At 41.0% G+C, this 21564-nt stretch overlaps 1 protein-coding gene across 3 annotated transcripts; it reads right to left on the bottom strand.

The window, feature by feature from the left end:
- Positions 1-4870: 4870 nt before the first annotated feature.
- ankrd33ba (ankyrin repeat domain 33ba) lies at positions 4871-20609 on the bottom strand. Of its 3 annotated transcripts, none has more exons than XM_080489363.1 (7): positions 20330-20609; positions 19727-20238; positions 11403-11532; positions 10346-10486; positions 9684-9825; positions 7047-7245; positions 4871-6331 (listed from the first exon to the last, which is right to left on the bottom strand). In XM_080489363.1, the coding sequence occupies exons 2-7, from the start codon at positions 20159-20161 to the stop codon at positions 5786-5788; spliced, it is 1593 nt and encodes a 530-aa protein (XP_080345489.1). In that variant the 5' UTR covers positions 20162-20238; positions 20330-20609; the 3' UTR covers positions 4871-5785. The 3 variants fall into 3 exon arrangements, with proteins under 3 accessions (XP_080345489.1, XP_080345488.1, XP_080345487.1); XM_080489362.1 differs by having other exon boundaries at positions 19727-20234; positions 20330-20564; XM_080489361.1 differs by having other exon boundaries at positions 19727-20269; positions 20362-20564.
- Between the last annotated feature and the right edge of the window lie 955 nt (positions 20610-21564).

Genomic DNA, 21564 nt, shown 5'->3' with positions numbered 1-21564 from the left:
AGACCTCTCATCTCCTGCCAGGCCTTGTTAGACTGAATGAAGACACTGCTAAAAAATGTATTGGGAGTACCCAGTGTAGGTCTAACTGAGGATGATTAAATCCGAGGGGGAAGACTGGATCGATTTCCTTCACAAATAGCAGTCTGTGAAAGTAATCTGTTATTGTAATGCTGCTGGTTTTGATAATATCTCATTAGAAACTAATCCTCTGATCTAATAAAACAGTTGGAGAGATGCTGTCTGTCACATGTTCGCGTTATTCTAAGCTCTTCAGTCCAGTGAAGAGACGCTCTGTCATTATTTCACTAAACTCCTATTTAATGATAATTAATAGAACAATGTAACGAGAACTCAGTGTAAGCGTACATAGAATGCAATGGCAGCCCTCAATAAACATTTCCTCACTTCAGCTTAATGTCAGGATTTCTGTGCTTTAATATTTCTGATTTTAGATGTAATTAAGCCGATAATGTCACAACTTTCCAATACTGTAATGTAATATTTGAGCCAATATCATGAAATATTCACAATGGTCTATTAAGTTATTGCTTTATTGGCTGCTTATTTATCATCATTGAAGCATTAAAAATAGCATTTGAAAATGTAATACAGTAATACACAGATGAGACTGCATTTATTGGAAATAAAGAGATTTCAGGCACTTTGCTCATCAAAATTGGATAATGGGAATAGCATAATCTTCATATTCATTGAGGATACATATGCATCATTTATGATTGTACTTTCTTAACTATTCTATTGCATAATTGACAAGTTGTGATGTTATTGGCTTAAGTGCTTTTAAAATGTCCAGAACCATTATGTTGTTTGCAGGTAATCTCTTACTAAACATTAGTACATTATTGAATTATTCTTGCTACAACTGCTAAAATACAGAACATACTCTCTGAAATAAAGGGACTTGACTTATATAGCACAATCTACTGATTTACTTGTCCCAGTAAGTGTTTTTTTTTTTTTTTTGTCACATTGAGTGATTGTTCACACTCTCACACCATCGAGGCCAACCTGGGGTTCAGTTTCTTACCTCTTCTTGGACACATGGTCAGTGTGAGATGGCTATAATTCATAATGAACCATTCTGCCAACTGAGCCACAGCCGAGTAACTGAGTTAATGAGTGAATGTGACACACGGAGTGAGAACAGATCTGCTCGTGTGTCAGAGCAACATAGCAGAAGTAATTATAACAAGCTTTACAATACAAAGACAGGCCTCATAGAGGGAGGCCAAGTTTTCTTTGGAAGTACTTTATTGTTCGGACTAATCAATGAAGTTACTTCTCAACTAAAAATGATACACAGCAGCACTGGTGTAAGTATATTTAGTACAAATATCCTCAGTGGGTTTCTTTTCCAGCAGCTGTAGGTAAAATAGGCTACGTGTTCATGAGTCAGAAACTTTGTTTTATAGATTCCTTCCACTACCATAAACAGGCTACAAGATATCATTTAGGGCATATTAGCCTCAGTGCCGAGCCATTTTCATTTAGAAGCACTTTATGACACTATTCCTGAGTATACACCACCAGCTGTTGGCCATGTGGTTGTCAGGAACATAAAAAGAAACTGGCTTCAGCTCGCTGAGGCTGGTCAATTCTGCGACTAAAGCGATGCTACGCTTTAGTCAGTCAACTGGCGGCTGGAGGAGGAAAAGAGATTTCAGTCAGGCCAGGGCAGTGTGGGGGGGTGGGGGGTTTGGTCAGGGTCATTTTGATAAGGCAGCAAGGCTAAAACGACCATGTCAGAGTGACATGTTGACTCAAAAACAAACCAATAGATATTCCAACTTCTATAATTCCTATATTCCATGGTTGATATACTCCCAGCAAGCACATTGACAACATTTTATGTAAAACTAACCTATTTTCTGTCGTCTCACTGTTTGGAAGTGTCTCACGAAAAGTGCAGTGCAGTACTTGATGTCAAAACTCCCGGGAAAAGACTTTCTTTTGTGTAGAAAAGCTGCTCCCTGCCAAGTTTTCCCCTCACTGTTTTTTTCCTTCAGACCACCACTTGAAGTTCATTCTTAGTTCACGCATTGTAGATCATTCTGACGCTGATTTAATTGTGAGATGTGATCATTTATTCATACTTTCAAGCTTCTGCAAATGGAATTCATTAGGAAGGGCCTACTTTATCCCTGATTGTATCACGGTATCATTTCGGTGTAAGATTAAAGTTTTGGGTTTTTTTTTAGGAAAGAAATGAGAATTGTATAGCTCTAATCTCATCTCACCTTCAGCAGTGAGGTGAGTTATGTTAACTTCTTGCAAAAATCTAAGAAGATTCAGAGAAATTAATTGTGACCACAATATGTTTACGCATGTATTGTTTATAAAAAAGAACTTTAGATAGTCTGGTTGCATTGATGAATTTTTCAGAGGGAAATAAAAAAATCCTCTTCATCATATATTGAAGATTTATATATTTTTGTTTTTGTAGGGACTATTTGGGAAGTACGATATTAATATTTAGCACAAAAAGCAACAACATTGACATAGTTCTTTTGCAAGAATTCAGTTTATAGCTTTGATAACAAGTTTGATGACAGAGTTCTGCAACCTGCAGCGGTGGAGATACATGCAGCCTCTGTCACGGCTTCTATGTAGCTTTCACATAATTGCGTGTAGATTTAAAAAGTAATTTTTCTAAATATCTTATGAGTTACATTCTTGCCTCAAGGGAAGAATGTCCCCAGATTAAGTACAAGTTGGGGTTTGGGGCTCACTCTATGCAGTTTGCATGTTCTCCCTGTGTGGGGTCTTTCTCCAGGTGCATTCGAGGATGCCTGGTGGTTGTGTGAATAGGAGTGTGTGTGATTGTGTGTCTTTCTGTGTTTTCTTCGTGCTGGACCAGCAACATGTCTGGGATATAGTCAGTCTTCACCCACACACACATGGGGAGGACGTGCAAACTCCACACAGAAAGGCCCGGCTGGTATTTGAACCCACGACATTCTCACTGTGCTACCATGAGGCCACTGATCATTATGTGACTACTTCATTCATTTGCATGGCTACTTCTGTCAGAAAATGTTGGTATTGTCTTTTGCAGGAGAACCTAGAAGCAAAATGTCAGCAGTCGTTCATTTTTTGAAAACATACAATATTGTGACATATAGCAAAGTTGTAATGGTATATGGAGTATAGTTTGTTTTCTTCATTATAAGGGAAGACAACAATGGTTGTTTGCATTCAAATCAATGTCCTGATAAATTCTCTATAAATGTCAAAAGTTTTATCAAGATTTTAAATGGTATCATTTAGCATTGTATCCATATTTAGGGTTGTTCTCATTTTGCTTCAATTCTACAATCAAGACAGTCATTCATATGTCGCTACAGGGGGGAGTTTAAGAGAGCTGATTCATATTAAAATATATGTGTTTAAACACTTAAACTTCAGTGAAGAATCACATGCAGGTGCCCTCAGTGACACAACTTCTTAAATGATGAAAATGAATTGATGAAAAGAAATACACAATACAGCCTATGTTTGTGCTCTCAGAAAGCCTTTATACCAAATTCCACCAGCAGAGGGCCTCAGATAAGGATTCCCCCATTAACTTGACAGGCCTGACAGAAGCTGATCTCAAATCAGGTCAACCTGTCTCAGTCTGCAGCACCACACAGCATGACATAATAGCCGTCATACTATCAGCCCATATTGCCCCGTTTATTTTGCCACTCCTCCTGAATTCCAGGGAGAGATTTGGGTCGTGGAGTCGGGAGGAGGTGGAGGAGGGCAACAGGAGGAAAGTGGTAGGGAGAGGGAAACGCTGACCAAGCCTGTGGAGCCTCATAATCTCAGGTTACAATCTAAGCCAACAGCTGTTTGGGCTACAACTATGACCTAAATATTATCTGATGCATTTAGGGCTAATAGATTCTCTCCCTCTACTGTACATGTTCACAGTTTGATACAGTTCCTCCAACGCATGTGTTGAAGTCAACATGACCTACACAAACAAAGCTCTATATTGGAACAAAGTCATCTCTGCTTTCCCAAGAAATCGTTCACTTCTTCTAGAAAATCCTGACTGTCTGGAAAAAAAAACTAACACATAAGCCCCCCCCTGCAAATGAATATAGTTTTTATTAATGGTCAGTAAACAGTGGATGCCTCATAGCGCACTGCACTCAGCAGTTGGTCATGAAACTGGGCCGCCAGCAAAAAGAAGGAGAAAAAAAAAAAAAAAAGAAGAAGAAAAATCCATTTCCATATGGAACATTTCCTCGTGTTAATGTCGAATATGTTAATCCTGCAGCCAGTCGCGATTTTAAGTGCAGAGTTTGAGTAAATGTGCAGTTTGCTCATCTTTTGTCACGTTCAAATGACTTCCTCCGGGCAGCACCTCAGCACATTGCCACTCCGAAGTCAATGAAGTTTATTTGAAGAAATGATGTGGCTGCGCAGTGCCCTTGTAACCCCTTAGCAACTCATCACCATGTATATTAGACACACACTCTTTGATAGCACTTAAGCTGCAATGGCCACGAGGAGTAAGGACCGTGAAATTGTGCTCTCAGAATTCCAGACAATGTTATATCACCGCTCTCTTCACAGCACTGCGTGTTTAAATCACGGTTATTTTTCGGCCCATTATTTTCACTGTTTTAGCGTTAAAACGGGAAACCGACCCCTTCCTCTGTAACAGGCCTGCTGTTTTTATCAGAGGGTCCATATGTTACGGATTATCGCTCAGTATTACTCGGACTGTTACGCCGTCCGAGCCTCGCTCTCACGTCTCAGAACTTCCATTTACAAGAAGTTTGTTCTTGCTTCTAAACATGCCTCTAATGCAAGGACGTCTCACTCATTGCCACTGCAACACAAAATCAACAAGACAAAGCGTTTAACACACACATTTATGTAGTTAAGACACTGTCAGCAGAGGTTTCAATTTCATACTTTACCTTGCACACATCAAACACACGCATCCCAATTATTACATGATCGTTTATTGCTAAAATATTTAGTGTTACTGTGGTTTTGCACTGTAAACATTACAAAAACAATTTCACTAAGTTTTGGTTTTGGGCTCAAAATTTAAGACTGAAAAATATCATCATCTCAGGATGCGAAAGTCCACACTGATTTCCCCACCAAAAAATAGACATTTGTCTTTAAAAAGCATTAAAATCTCTATTATAAAATATATACACATATGCAAAATACATTCAGGGTTTACCAATATTAAAGCAAACAAAAATATCTGGAAATATGCCATCAGACTTTGTACAAAACATAGTTTTATCTTTCTCAGTCAGGCTCTATGGTATTTAACATTTTTAAGTAAATATTCTACCTTAGTTTTAATAAATTGCATCCACTTTTTTTTTTGGATGCAGAAACATGACTGTATTTCTGCTGTGGGTACAGTCTGATGAAGTTTGAGCTACTAAGTGTTTTTTTTCTCCGGTACAGTGTAACGCACTACAAAACTACTGCTGCAATAACAACCTGAAGCGTAACAAAAAAGTACAACCTGGCCCCCACATTAAAAAGCAATAAATATTAAAAAAAATAAATTAGCAAGAAACATTTCAAGTATTAAATCTGCAGGGTGATGTTGCAAAGGACACTGGGTACTGTGCACTTGTCATGCTGTCAGATTAGTGGCAGCCATTTTTTAGAGGCCAGGCAGCGTTTCCTCCTTTCAAATCAAAGTTTTTTTCTGTCCTCGTGTGGGAACACAGTCGGTGATTCTCTCCTCACCTGGAGTCTTGTTATGGTGTGCATGACATCCTGTGAGGTAATGATATTATTTCCTTTTCCCGGCTGCAATGTGTCTCTTGGTTGAAGTCTCCAGCCTCCTTCTTTCAGCGTCCTCGGCTTTCCTCCTCTCTTCTTTCAGCTCCTTGTACCGCCACTTTGGGATCTGCAGTAGGTGCCCTCCTCCATCTTTGGCGCTGCTCTTTCTCCGAATCTTCTCCGGTTCATAGGTGGGTGCGGGGGCCTTGGAGACCCTCACCTTGGGGATGGTGAAGCCTGGCCTGACGCTGCTCCTCCTCAGCACCATGTGCATCGGCAGCAGGCTGGTTCTCCGCAGCTCCAGGGCTTCGTTGAAGGCCAGCATGCCCAGGCTGGAGCGCCTGTGTCGAGGCACCACGCTCTGGGCCTGGAGACTGGCCCGGCGGTCTGCTGAGTTCTTGGCCACCAGCGTGACCCGAGAGTTCTGGAAAAGTTTGAGGTGGCCGTCGACCCTGTCCGGGTTGATGGAGCGCAATTCCTTGGCGCGCTGCTGTCGAACGATCTCAGGGACGGCGTAACGCCGTTTGCCCACAGCTGGAGGACTGTCGGGACACACCTGAAACGAAACTCTCTCGTCAGTATTGGGTTAAGATATCAGTAGCACAGTGTCAGCGGTGCTGCACTAGCAGTAGTGTTAATTCTGGATTTTCTTTCTTTAAAAAAAAAAAAAAAAAGAAAACAGGGCTAAATTTGCAATATTGGTAATCTTGAATGAATAACCTGCTTATCAGATAAGGCTGGCATTAATTATATCCTTTAATTATTGTGGGGTAATCCAGAGCAAATACAGATCATTTCTTGATAAAGATAAATTAGTGCCACTTTTATCCTCTCACCACAGCATTATCAGTTTTTTTTGTCTTTTTGCATCTGTTCCCTTAAAAATAGGAGCCCAGGCTTCAGCAGTGAGACATATAACAATGCAACTGTTCTATCCTATGGAGGGTGATTTGCACATGCTAAGAGAATGTCTGGCTTTATCTGAAGATAAGGGAATAGTTTCGATATGGCTGTGGTGAGTACTTGCAGACAATGTGAGAAATAATGCAGAGGAGAGCAACTTCTAAAGACTCTTCACCTTAAAAATGCTGCCTTATCTCAAAGAGTGGCTCGAGTCATTGCTTCACCTTATCACAGCTTATGAATGGAAAAAAAATGTTGTGAGACAGTTAAGGGAAGGACATGCAGGTCGGTGTAAATATATAAAGACTATCTAATGCTGATTAATGAATAAATGGATAGTGCTGCTGCAATGTAGCCTGATTACTCACTGTGTGACATGCTATGGCAATGAAAGGGCTCCTCATGGCGGTCGTAATGGACACCATGTGGTCAATAACACCTTCGTCTTCAGGGTTGGTGACGTTTGCGATGTTGAAGATGTCCCGCACAGTGTCCGAGAGGCGCTTCAGACAGCCGCGGGGCTCCTGGGCTTTGGCCACCAGGGACGCCAGCGGGGGCCACTCCAGACTGGAAGAGCAAGTTTCAGCAAAGCAAGTGATAAAATCTTTTTCTTCTATTTAGTCCATTGATGACAAAGATATGGACTGTTTACCAAAAGAGTCCCAGGACTATGTTGAAAACTGTAACAATTATGAAATAAAAAAAGAAAAAAAAAAACATGCAGCTATTCCAAATTTGTCCACTTGTGAACTTAGGACAAAAAAAGCCAACATGACAACACTGAGGCCAAGAACTGAAGAACTGATGTCAGTAAGAAGCAGCAGTGAAAAGAACAAAATTAGAAAGTAAATTTGTGAAAGAATTGAAAGAATTTTTCCAAAAATATTCTGAGGGAAAAAAAAAGAACATTTCAGAGAGTAATTTTCCTATAAAGCAATGACAGATTTTTCATAAAAGGTTTTTTGCATGTTTATCTTCTTTGAAGTAAAACTGGGGAAACATTTGGGATTTGTTATCATTTATAGATTTTTATGTGATCGGGGCTGTATGTGGCTCCTGGTTTAAGTCAACGGCGCGATACCTTGACAATTTTTATAGTCTTGTTCTTTTTTCAACCTTAGGTTTCATATTCAAACCCTCATATCTGCCAGAAAACAGCAGAAATAGAGAGTGCAACGAATCTGTCAGGCAAGGCCTGTTGAGAAACACCCATATTTGGTACATAGCTTGAAGGCTAGTCAGGATTATTTATTTTCTACATAACCACCTGGCAGGAAGTGACAGCGTTCATCAGACAGCTTCTCAAGATGCTGGTTTGTAGAGCTGTCCAAGGGAAGCGTCAAGAAAACACTAGTAGCCCGAAGCCAAAAGTTACATCAAAACCTCCCTTAGTTTTGTCGCACGACCATGTAAAGTTATAAATGATGCGTAAGCCAGCCAGTACAGCTTAATTCGGTAGACACACAGCCTCCCTGACAGCCATTCTCATGTCTGCCCTCCTCACAACACAACTTTGAAAATACTGCAAATGCGCTGCTGCGGTGGAAGAACGTTCACATCCGTTTGCGTGGTTCCATTTTTCTCGATCTCATTCAACTCATTCTGATTGAGGGAATCAATCTCACTGGTGGTGTTTGATGTTAATGCTTCCATGTCGAGCTTCATCTGGAAACCTTTTGTTAGCTTCTCATGGGCTTGTTTACACAAGTAACAGTCACAACATGAATGGTTTCTGGCAATGTTTTCAAAAGACGTTAAAAATAATACTAGGATATGAGATACCCAGATCTTGTAAGGTTTTATACTTGGCACACGTGACAGATGGAGTAATTCAAGAAGTGGATCAGTATCTAATTAAAATACTGTTGTCTGCAAGTAGATGGACAAATTACAGAAGACAGGAAGAGGGCGACGCCACCATCACCTCTACCGGACTACAAGGACTTGACTCATTGCAAAGCTCAATACTTTATTATGTATATCTATTACACCCAACCACCAAAATTGTTGAAAGACAACCTTAATAAAAATTTACAAAAAAAAAGCATGGTTCCTGGATGTGGAGTTTAGAGAATAACAGAAATAAAGTTCAGTCTGAAACGTATACGAAAGAGATCCTGGGACATTTAAAAAAGCTCTGGGCTGAGCTCAAATTATCTGAAAGTTTTAAGACGCAACAAAACCAAGGAAGACTTGATGAGGGTCAAGTAGACACAACAACTAAGGAATGCAAATAAACAACAATCTCGCTGGTATTACATTCTCTAAAGAAATTAAACTCTTCGGAAGTGAACATGTAAAAGCGCTGATTATTCAGAGGATGAACCTAATATGACTAATATACTTTGGAGAGACATCAATTCGCCAGTGTGAGAAACTAGAATTTAAGGTAAAGGTCAGGATGATGACAAATGAGTGACAAGGTGGACTGTTTCAAAATCCCCTGCAAGACGTCCAAAACTTTTAAACAAAGGTGAGTTCTGCAGCAGATTGCAGAGGAAGTGCATCAAAAACCAGTAGCAGAAACATCTTGACTAAACAGAAACAGTCAGGAACTTTATATTTGGTAGATTGAAAAGGTCGGTTATTTTCCCTTTAAATAGTGCCACATTTGTAAGCAGAACAATTAAATCTTCTCCACAGCGTACTTTATATTGGTACAAGAGACGTGTCGAAAAACAACATTCGTGAAAGGTGCTAATTATTATATCAAGGGTGCAATTTATGTTTCTTTTTCTGGAAAATTCATTAAACATCCTCATTATGCAAATGCATTTCATATGCTTTTTATTTGTGGGCAGTGCTTAATGTAGTTTTAAAAAAAAAGAATAAAAATTACAAACATTTTATAAAATAACAGAATGACATCAATTATATTGGGCACTAGACAGAATTGCATAGATACTTTTTTGTCATAATTTCTGAATCGGTGAGAAAAATGATCAATGATAAATCGCAGTATTGCGATTAAAACACAGGTCGGAGAGTAAAGCTGAAGGCCTTACCTGTATGTATCACAGTACTGACGCGGACATGGCCGTTCCATTAGCCTCGTTATCAGCCAGGCGGTTTCGTAACGGCCCGTGAACAAAGCCCACTCCCTGGCAGTCAGGTGGCGACCGAAGTCCCTCGCATTGAGGGCAGCTCCTGGTGGGAGCCAGCAAGAAAGATGAAGCTGAACGTCGTGATGAATGGATAGAGCAAAGAGTCAGTAAACACACATTAAAGCTGAAGAATGAGACGGTGGGGACTAAAGATGTTTTTTTTTTGTTTTTTTTTACAAATGCAGGACAAAAGAAATGACCTGACAGGCTGCGAGGGAGTCTGGAGACGGTCTCAGTGTGCGCTCAGGGCAACACAAGCCACCACAAGTCTTACTTACTCACTTTATAGATTTATGAAGCAGTAAAGATTGCTTATTGTACTGAGAACTGTACTGCCCTGGGCAGAATTGAATCTTGATAATGAAACTTCTAGTCCAGCATCAGTGGTCAACAGCAAAAATAAATAAAGAAATAAAATAAAATAATTCAAATAAAGTGTGTGAAATGTGTTCATATCTGCCCATTTTCGGAGAATTAGTTGTTCTCACGCCCATAAAAAACAGGAACATGATCAGTTTTATTTCCTAAATCTATCCCTTTTGGACGTTCCCTGTTTTCCTCACCGGCCATCATGATCGAGCGCACACACTCCAGCCTGCCCTGCATGGCAGCTTTCATCAAGGCAGTGAAGCCATGGCAGTTCCTTCTCTCGATATCCAGCCCAGTATAGTAGTTCAGCAGGTAGTTGGTGATTGTTATGTGGCCTTGAACAACAGAGAGACAACACGATGATGCAGAATACGGTCAAACTGGTGGCAAAGTTCCAAAATTGACTTTTATCTTTCTCTTTGACTTTAATATATGAATTTACCTTTCTAACAACCTTGAACTTTGTGTTTTGTTTGTGGGTATGCCTGCGCAAATGTGTATTTTCTGTATTTTATAATTTTAGGTTTTATTTCGTCTCTGATGCATGCTGAGTTGCATTTTAAAGTTTGAAAGACAATGTCAAAAGCACTGAAATGTTTTGATTATTTTTACCCAACTTTATGTCTATGTAATTTAGGGTATGTGAAAATAGCTTTTAATAATGATTAATTCTATATTTAGGTTGCAGCTTTGTGCTATTTTAGGATGATAAAGTCACTAAAAGATTTCTCAATACACATAGAATAATATTTTCAAAAATGTTATTACATTTAAAGATAATATATATATGAAATAGTTTAGAAATATATTATAATGAAGTGTAGTTAATATAAGGCTTCATAAAGAATAACACTATTTCATGTCAATGTACCTTTTTTTAAACTGAAAAAAAGCAGGACGTTTAGACTCTAAATGTTTTAAATGAACAGAGAAGAAAAATGCCACATTATATAATAATAAATTAAAATGACGTGGAAATGTGTTTCCAAACATGCACTCGTAGTCGTCACAATATTTTGACTGTGAGAGCTCCTCATCCATACGGCCAGTCGGACATCATGCTCACTGCTTCTGCTGAAGAATGAGCAGAGCGAGTTGTGTTCTTTATGTTCGTCTGTGTGTTCATCTGTGTCTTCATTACTGCCAAACTGGATGTGTGTGTGTGCGTGCGTGCGTGCGTGCGTGCGTGCGTGCGTGCGTGTCTCTAAATTTGTATCTGCGTGTGCATGTTTCCGGTGTGTCCTGTGTTACCTGCTTGTGCAGCTGTGATGAGAGCCGTGTTTCCTTCGCTGTCCTGCCAGTTGACATCCAGGTACGGACACTGGCACAGCGCTATGACAACGTCCACAAAGCCTTGGTAACATGCGACCAGCAGCCCTATCTGGTAGAAAAAAAAACAGTGACAGGGCGGAAAGTGGAGACGGAGGAATAGAGAGAGAGAGAGGGGCATGAGGTTTGAATCAGCAAGAAACGGCTGATGTAAAAGAAAATAAAGGTGAAGCGAAACTGAAGTAAAGTGCTGACATAAAGGAAGTAGCATGAAGAGAAATGCAATCATGGCAGTGTCAGGAGGAATCCACAAAGCCAACGGACCTCGGCACATCTTCCAAAACTAATATCTGTGATCAAACATGACATCTGTTGTGTTTTCACTGAGAGAAGCTGGAACAGGGTGGAAAAACAAGCTGTCTGCACGTCTGCTGTTGTTGTGGACTGGTGGTTGGATGTTTTTGTGTCTGTGTGTCTGTGTGTCTGTGCGGTTGTACGTGCGTGTGTGTGTGCGTGCGTGCGTGCGTGCGTGTGTGTGTAGCTTTTTATATGCTTGCAGGCAGATGTGCAAATGTTAGTGTGCGAGTGTGAATTTATGTGACTTTGGGAGTGTGCGAGCCTGGAAAACTCCCGTAAAAGTTGCTGTGCACTTTCCGGAAGGTGCCCAGTTTCTCAGCCAAGACAAACAAGCTGACATGCAGAACGAGTACCATTCAGACACAGAGTCCTAATTTACATATCACACGGGTGTGTAAGTAGTTTTACATTCATCTCCGACATATCCGTATCAGAAATATAGATATATACTGCCAGGGTTACAGCATGTGTATACTTCTGAATTACTGGGACCCTTACATCAAAATAATGTCAAAAGTCCTCCTTGTCCAAAAAGATGCGTTTGAAGCGAGACTAACTTTGCCTAAGAAGTGAATGTGACTGTGTTTGACTTGTGGTAGACTGCACATCTGTCCAGTGTTCCATGCCGTCACCCAAAACTATCTGGGTTCAGCTCCAGTGACCTCCAGTTGGATACGGCAGTGAAGAAAATAAATGGACAATATTTTGTTTTTAATAGTACTTTCAAATTTTAACTGTGACAACCTGTATCCATTGTACCACCATCACTGGGAACAGGCCGCAGCTCCTCTGACCCGGACTTGAATGGAATGGGTGCAGAACATGGGTAGGCCACAGCAGTGTAGCACAAACGTAAATCAACTGAACAAGCAGCATGTTGTTCATGATGGGCTGTCGACGGGCAAGCTGGCAGACCCACACGGGGACTCTGAATGCTTTCTTTATGGAAACCAGGTGTGCAGGAAGGATCAACCAGACCGAGTCACTTCCAAGTGAATACACGCAGCCGGTGAATGCATCGGCTACGACACACGTCTTCCCAAGTGTTGTTCTACAGGTGCCTGATGAGCCGATCAAGAAATATTTTAAGTATCTCTAGTTTAATGGTGTATTTTCAACAGGAATGCGATATCTTGCTTTGAAGTAATATTGGTCCAAAAGATGTGTTTTCTTAAGATATGAACATGATCTAGTTGACGCCAACCATCAGAGCAGCTTGATTACTTTAGTTGCAGGGATGATGACTGAACACAACTATTGTCAACTATCACATCCCAGTTATTGTGGACCCCCCCCCCCCCCCAAAAAAAAGAACAGTTGACTGTGGGATGATTAATTATATTAACTGAGGGTAATGTAATAATAAAAAAAATGCATATTGAACAACACCTGCAGTCTGTGCTGAAAGAATTAGTCAGATTGTCAGTGATGGTTTCGCTGTTGAAACTCCTGGAACATACTGGATTCATAAACCTGCTTCAGTAACAGGACGTTCCCTTCGTTAGAGCACTCGGGGAGTTTAATTCATTCTTTGCACAATCAGTTTTCTGCCCTGGGTTCCAAGCACACTGTCATTCAACACAATGGATTGTGATATAGATGTTGTCCATTTTCATCATTGATTAACTAAATGATTAAATTAACAACTGTAGGGTGTGAAGGATGAAACTTGAATGATTATAGAAAATGTACTCAATTTATAAGCACATTTATTGATCACTAATCCTGGTGAAATGACACTTACTTAAAGCAGAATTGGTGGGACAATAAACACATGTGACCAAAACATGTAACACTGATAAATCACATAATTATAGCTTCCTGACCAAATGTGGGTAGTATTACCTCGGCATTGCCTTCATCAGTGTTAATATGTATGAGACACCTGGTTTCCCATTAAAGTGTATCAGCTTAGCATTCAGCTTTTTGGCTCAGTTAAGTTACGCCTCGGAGCATTTCACAGGACGTGTGCGTCAGATTCAGTTTCCTCTTGTAATACAAAGTGAAGTGCAAACTAAAACAAGTCGGGCATTCAGCCAGCTGGAGATGTAGCCACCTTAATGTTGTCCGCCCTGAAGGAAGAGGTGAACAAAGGTTCTGCAGAGTAACTGCTGGACTGTGGAGAGAAGGTTCACTTACACGGGCACGGCTTCAGATACTTCTTTCTGCTGAGACACTCTCACATAGACCATGTCTATGTCTCTCTCACACTTTCTTAGACACACACACACACACACACGCACACACACACACACACACACACACACACACATTCTTGGCAAGCCTCCAGCTTTGCTGTGATGTACATTAGCAGAAAGCCCTGCAGCGTGTCTGGAGCAATCTCAGTCTGTCCTGTTTTCCCTGTGACCCTTACACACACACACACACACGCACACGCACACACACACACACACACACACACACACACACACACACACACACACACACACACACACACACACACACACACACACACACACACACACACACACACACACACACACACACACACACGCATAATAAAATAAAAGTATTTAACTCCATTTTTTTTTACCTTTTCCTCCCTGGTGATTCTACTCAGCACATTCCGATCACAAACTGTAGTAGCTGCTGCAAATGCAGAACATTGGCAAATCAGAGGATTAGCTCAAAGGTGCACATACAAATGCATAAACAGACCACTTAAAAAAAGGCAATCATGTGCTTGAAAAATCATATTCCTATTTCTGAGGCTGGAGAGATAATAATAACCCTACTTGGCAGCACAGAACCCCCAAAATAGTCTGAATAGGTACTTTTAGAGATAGAGGAGTTGTCGTCAGTGGATATGTGTAAAAAGATTAAGTGTATAGAGAATGACCGACTTTCAGACTGCGATCAGCAGATTTAGTTTTATTGATTTACTGATGGTTTTCCATACCTAACCATAATATCTGTAATTCTTCAGAAACGAATTGTAGTGTACATTCTAGCTTCTTTGATTGGGATGCAGTCTATAATAATATATGCCCATTTGTGCGAACAAAATCACAAATCTTGGATTTTTTCCAAAAGTTCCGTTCAAGCTCAAAAAAACATAAATCGAATGAAAATGTATTTCAGTAATCGCAATTTGTACCAATTATCTATATAACATAATGAGGTCCTGGTCTAAATATAGAACAAATAAAGTAAGCTAATTTTATTTCCCGATTGATCAAAAACAATTATTATAATAACTGGAACATGGTTAGTCAACTTTGAACACACACATACAAAAATATTGGTATGGACTTATTATTAGCCTGTACAGACACAGACACACAGGCACAAAGACACAGACACATGGGCACACTAAGTAATCTGGGGAATATCCAGTGCTAGGAATAGAAAGGCTTAGCCTTATCAGTCAGAAAGACACAGAAAGAAGGGGGAGGGGGGATGTACAGTCAATGTGGGTATGCGATAAACTGGCTGCAAATAGGATGACACAATACCAGTGCAACCCCTAAAATTCCTAAACACGGAATATAAACAAATACACTTGCACTTGTGTGTGTGTGTGTGTGTGTGTGTGTGTGTGTGTGTGTGTGTGTGTGTGTGTGTGTGTGTGTGTGTGTGTGTGTGTGTGTGTGTGTGTGTGTGTGTGTGTGTGTGTGTGTGTGTGTGTGTGTGTGTGTGTGTGTGTGTGTGTGTGTGTGTGTGAGTGTGTGTGTGTGTGTGGGTGGGCATGTGTGGCCACTTCAAACAGGCACGGATTAATTAATTGACTTTTGAAGAAAATGGGATGTGCATCACAGACACTGTGAGGCGACTGTACCCAATAACCAATTTGCAGTTCTTGCTCAGTAAAGGCTGTATAATGAATGAGACTGATCAGATATTAGCTCTATTCCTGCAGCCTTATTACTCGAGTGGAGTGCCTATAAGCTCTCTGGCACTACTCATCGAGCTTGTGGTGGGAAAACTTGGCAAGTCCGAGCTAACAAGCAGCACTACAAAAGCATTACTGAAGCAAGGGTAGCATCCCAATTTAGAGGAAATGTGCTTTAAACCCTGCTCAGGTTCCCCGGTGTTGGCCTACAAGGGCGCTGCCTTCGAAATTCACTTCTTAACTAAACCATTTTAACTATTCACTATTCAAACATGCTGCACTTTTAATGAGGTTACTGGTCTCTTCTACACCATAGAGAGACACCCGAATCTTTGCAGTTTGCGTAAGCCCAGAGCGAGATGTTTTATTCATTTTTGCATTTCACAGAACATATTCCTGTCCACGGACGTATAGGCTAACACACTCTCGATGGCCTTTCATCACATGCTTCAGAAGCACCACTGACACAGCCGTCCTAGGCCGTGCTTCTGCCAATAGAGTCCCTGGTAAGTGTCGTTCAGTCTGCAGCCAAGCGTTCACACGGCTGTATCAAATCAGATGTGTATGACTGTCGCTTTGATTTTTCCACTCATCTGTATTTCGCTAGCAGCATTGGGCTTCCAACCATCTGCGGTGCCAAATTTCTGTCTCTATCTGCCTATGCCTCATTTAGTCTATCTGGCTGTCGGCCTATCAGTCGATCTGTCAGTTGGTCAGCTGTTCTCCCCGTTTTGTCTGACACGCTGGGGCTGCCATCGCCGGCTGCAGTCTGGGCCGGCACGATTGAAGCGTACTGTATCTGTCCTGGTTTGTCACCTGATTTCAACCGATTTGGAAAATTTGATTGTGTTTAAAAGGACAAATGTGTGTGTGTTTGGGTGCATGTGTGTGTATGTGTGTGTGTATGTGTGTGTGTGTGAGAGAGAGAGAGAGAGAGAGAGAGAGAGAGAGAGAGAGAGAGAGAGAGAGAGAGAGAGAGAGAGAGAGAGAGAGAGAGAGAGAGAGAGAGAGGTAACAGCACAGGCTTGTGGCCTGATTTAAGCTGAGTGGATTCTGTGTACGCGCCTGCTCGCTCGGTGGATGTGCGTGTGTGTTTTTATTGAATTTTCATGTGAGAATGACAGTTTCACCTACTTGACTGCAACGGGAACACACAGTGTTCCAAAGAGGGTCAGATAAGCCTGAGGACACTGATATATTAATCTGGTTCCTGGCATTAACACATGCATTTTCTAACAATCACCACTCAAAGGAGACAATCTGATGGTTACTGGCTTACATTCATCTTTTACATGAGAATGCCAATACGTTGTTGAAATCTCATCCATCACATCAGCCATGAGAGTATCTACAGAGCATATGGGGATTTTGGCAATGACAGCATGAATTATTACTACATTTTTAATCACACACCAGAAGAACTCAAACAAAATGTTGACTAACCTAGAGGACAGACTGTTCATGTGAGGTGTTGTTTGGTCGACAACTTCAACAACATCCTTTGCAGTTCATCAAGTTTCAACGTGTGTGCGAGGCAGCAATTTCATAGCTTTTCTAAGCCGACGCTAAATAAAGGTTTGCAACAGCATAAATAATCCTCTTAAAAATCTTGCTGGGGAAAAAGGAATTCAGTGACGTGTGATAGTAATGTTCAAGCGTGAGCCGTAACAAGGCAACAAGAATTAATTCTCAAACAATATATAAAACTTTTAATTTAAATGCAGGGTTAATGTGTTCACTGCAGCTCTTTGGGTTGTCTGGCCTCGTCAGAATTTTACTAACTATATTTGTTGAGGTTTTTTTTTTAACTCATTTTGAAAAGAAAATATATATATATGAGTAAACTTGACTGTTCTTCTGGATTTTGAAAAGCAAAAATATCACGGTGTATGTTAATTGGAGTATAATTGGAGAATTATATCAGATAAGACACTCAGAGTTTGACTTTTTGCAGTACAACAAACCACTACGAGGTATTTCTTCTGTTTGTCTTTTAAACATGGCCTCAACTTTAATCTTCCGATCCAGTAAACATCCACCTCGCTGAGGCACCTTTATGCAAAACACAAAACCACCCCTCGGGCTGCAATTCTGTTTCTGAGCTTGACCTCTCTCTTCCTTCTCAGAGGAGACCAATAAAAACATAGTCAATGTTATTTGAACGAGTTCTGCACAGCCACACATCTGCCGCTGTGCTATGCATTTATCATAATATCAATAGGCTAAACAATACTTTTGCATATGGGAGAAATTCTGCAAACTTGCCCTTGCTCTGTGGAGTGGCACAATTTCCACAGTATGTGCTGGGGAATAGTTTCAAATACTGCAGATGTAATATTTGTTGTCATTTCCTAAGATTTGCAGATTATTGCAGAGTAAATTACTCTGTGAACTGCTGACGGTTGTGAGGGGAAATAGAGGAAAATGCTATACTTGGCCATATCCAACCAAGGAACTCTTCCCTTCTTTGTCTTTCCTCACCACTTTTTCAAGCTGTCCGCTATATTGGGATGTTGACGACTGTATCAGGATGTGTTTCCCATTCATTTGATTACCAGCCTGCATTGTGTCCCTGTCACGGAGGTCATATGGCACAGCAAAGATAATAGAGAATGCCCAAGCACACATCCTACTTATCTTTGCCCTCATCTCTGACTGTTACACAAACACACACAGGCGCACCATCACATGCGTGTGCTCTTGTCATATTGTTGTAAGGCGACAATAAAATACATGCATTAGCTCACAATCTGAGTAAAGGACAGTAAGTGCTAATTAAACAAGATCAGGGTGGAGATCAACAAAAGAGAAGAAAAGAAAACGTTTTTTCTTGTCACGTTCCTATTAATGATCATACAATGCAGGCAGAAGGGGGTGGAAGAAACATGTAGGAAAACAGCTAAACATTTAAGAAAACAACAATAGAGGTAATCTTAATCTAAAGCTAAAAGGAACCGTGAAAAACTATCAAGGCCCTTGGATATTAAAAAATGCGGTGAAGTTCAGTCTTGTTCACTTGAACCTGTGAATAGTGGGAAAGTGAAAGTGAAAACTTAAATTTAGCTTTGCCCTTGTATCAGAATATAAGTAAAAGTGTTACACTTACTAACCTTCAACTTGGAATAAACTGTATTTTGCCATGAAAAAGTTGTTTTTCTTACTTATCACACCACCTGTTAATGTTTTGTGAAAGTGTATGGCAAAACTTCATTATGTAACAAATCAGATACATCCCTTTTGTGGAATTTATGACTTTAAAGTGTATCTTGGGTCATTAACTGAACTGGTGTAATTGTTCCTAGACATACTGTTGCCATCATCCCCTTGCTGTATAATGTGTTTACCCACAGACTCCATCAAACTGGAGAAAAAAACCGCTAGACACACACACACACACACACACACACACACACACACACACACACACACACACACACACACACACACACACACACACACACACACACACACACACAAGCATGCCTGTTTGGCCACACACACTCACACACAGAGGATGATGTGTTCTAACCATGAGAGAGTTCTGTGTTTTTAATGAGCTGGAGTTTGCACGCTCTCCCAAAAAGCTGAGGCCTGTCATCCTCCACACACACACAAACCTGTCACAAAGTACAGGTTTGTGTGTGTGTAAACACTGAGAAACTTTCAGGTTCATAACAAAGTTGACCAGGAATATGTAAAGAAACATGTGCTTTCATTTTAAAGCACATTTCCGTGACCACTTTTCACTGGAGAGCCTATTAAATCTCCTTCTACATTAATGAAAGCCATGTTAACGTCCACATGACACATTGAACTCATGAGAGATCAGACCAGATACTTTCCCAAGGCCTGAAAGGAGGAAAGCGTGCCAGTGCAACAAGTCCAGGCTTAATTATTCCAATACCTCCTAAATCTTATTGCACACAAAGGTGAGAGTATTCTATCCTTAGGTAGTGTGGCCTGTAATACAAATAATACGTGACTGAAGACTATCTGGTGCCTGAATATAAGAAATCTCTGTTGTGAAAACTATAAAAGTGATGACGCCAGTGTCAAAGTGGATGTCTGTTACTTGAAGGGTCTCTGTGCCTCATACCCTGTTATTCCTGTCAGACTGCTTCACTTCTTCCTCCTTCACTCCGTGGCGGATCATGATCCGAACGATGGCCGCGTTGTTGGTGCAGCACGCCTGGAAGAAGGACAGCGGCTCCGGGCTGTCCGGGGACGGCGTGCGCTCCGAGTCCGCGAACACGTCGTCCGGAGGGTAGAAGGAGTCGTCCGACGCGATGCTCCGGCAGTCATCCAAGTCCTCGAAGTCAACTTCTTCGAAGTCATCGTTGTCTTCCTCGCTCCCGTCGTCATCTTCCTCGTCCTCCTCGCAGGAGCCCAGGTAGTCCTCCTCGTCAGAGTTGGACGCAGGCTCCTCGGTTATGGTGGGGTGGACTAGTCCGACTTTCTGCTGCTTCTGGAGCTGTTTGACCCGGACAGACGAGGCGCCTCCTCCATCCCTGTCGTCCGTGATCAGAACCATCTAACTCCCGAGCCGTGGCACCGTCCGAGGGGGAGAGTGCAGCCGGACACACGAGGCGAGGGCATGGAACTGGCTGCCTCTCCAAAGAAAGAAAACAAACTTACAAGACTAAAAAAAAAAAGAAGAAGAAGAAAAGTAAATTACATTACTCCCGAGAGCGCGACTTACACAAAATACTCGACCTGAAGGGCCGCATGTACTTTTATAACAAGTTGCGACCATCAGTCATCCTTTGAGAGTTGTGCGCTTTTACGCGTCCCAAAAGCGAAAGCGCGCAGAGTTGAAATGAGTTATGTGGTCAGAGTAGAGGATGCGGATGTCAATTACTTTGCAGAAGGCTTAAAAAAAACAAACGTGGAGCTACAGCTGAAAGTGTGTCGCACACGACTGTCCTATGTAGGGCGGAGAGGGATGGCAGTGTGTTAACCTATAGTCATCTAATCCGATTAGACACGACTGGGACCTCTCCCTCCCCTCACCCGCTTTTCTCCACCCTCCGTCTCTCTTTTCCTGTGTGTTTCCTAACACCAGATGGATTCTTGTGGGACCCAACCCCATAAAAAAAGATTTTAATATTCCTGGAATATTCGTACAGGGATTTAGACCATTTGTGGTTTAGTGTATTTTGTTTGTATGTATTAGTTTGGTATTAAACCCTTTTGAGCGCTATTTGATTTGAGGGCATTTCTAGACTTCAGGACTACATAGTCAGCATAAATAAACACCTAAAGTGTCTTTTTAATTAAATGAGGTCTACCGAATAGCAATAAACGGACAATTAATCATTTCTACAAAATAAAATCCTCAATGGATTTCTGTAAAAATGTTGACTACAAACTTTTGATTTCTTCAGGTTTTTATTTCTTTGTGTGTGTGTGTGTGTGTGTGTGTGTGTGTGTGTGTGTGTGTGTGTGTGTGTGTGTGTGTGTGTGTGTGTGTGTGTGTGTGTGTGTGTGTGTGTGTGTGTGTGTGTGTGTGTGTGTGTGTGTGTGTGTGTGTGCAAACGCTGCCCCATGTATGACTAATATTTGGGCGTGGATCTGACTGTTTTTTGTTTTGTTGTGTTGGTTTTGTTTTATCTGTAAATGCAACACACTGTTTATAAATGCAATGCTCTGTTATTAATAGATACAAATGGGAATGCCTTCTGTTTTAACATGACCATTGAATCCTTAATTCATTTATTTACGATTTAATAGCATTAGTTAGGCGGGGGACAGGGATAGATGCAGACTTTTCCAAATAACACCACTTGCCTAAAGGGTTCATTAAATTTCCTATGAATACTGTCAATCCAAGTAATAAATAATGTTATTTTTCTTCAAGCGTGTTTCTTATCTCAGTTGTTGTTCAAAATAAGTAATTTATAACAGACTTCTGTTAATTCACCTTGAAGCAAGAGG

This window comes from Lipophrys pholis (genome assembly GCF_963383615.2).
Source record: "Lipophrys pholis genome assembly, chromosome: 20".
NCBI classification, from domain to species: Eukaryota; Metazoa; Chordata; class Actinopteri; order Blenniiformes; family Blenniidae; genus Lipophrys; species Lipophrys pholis.
Note: the sequence above shows the minus strand (reverse complement) of the source record. Positions and strands in the feature narration are given on the sequence as shown.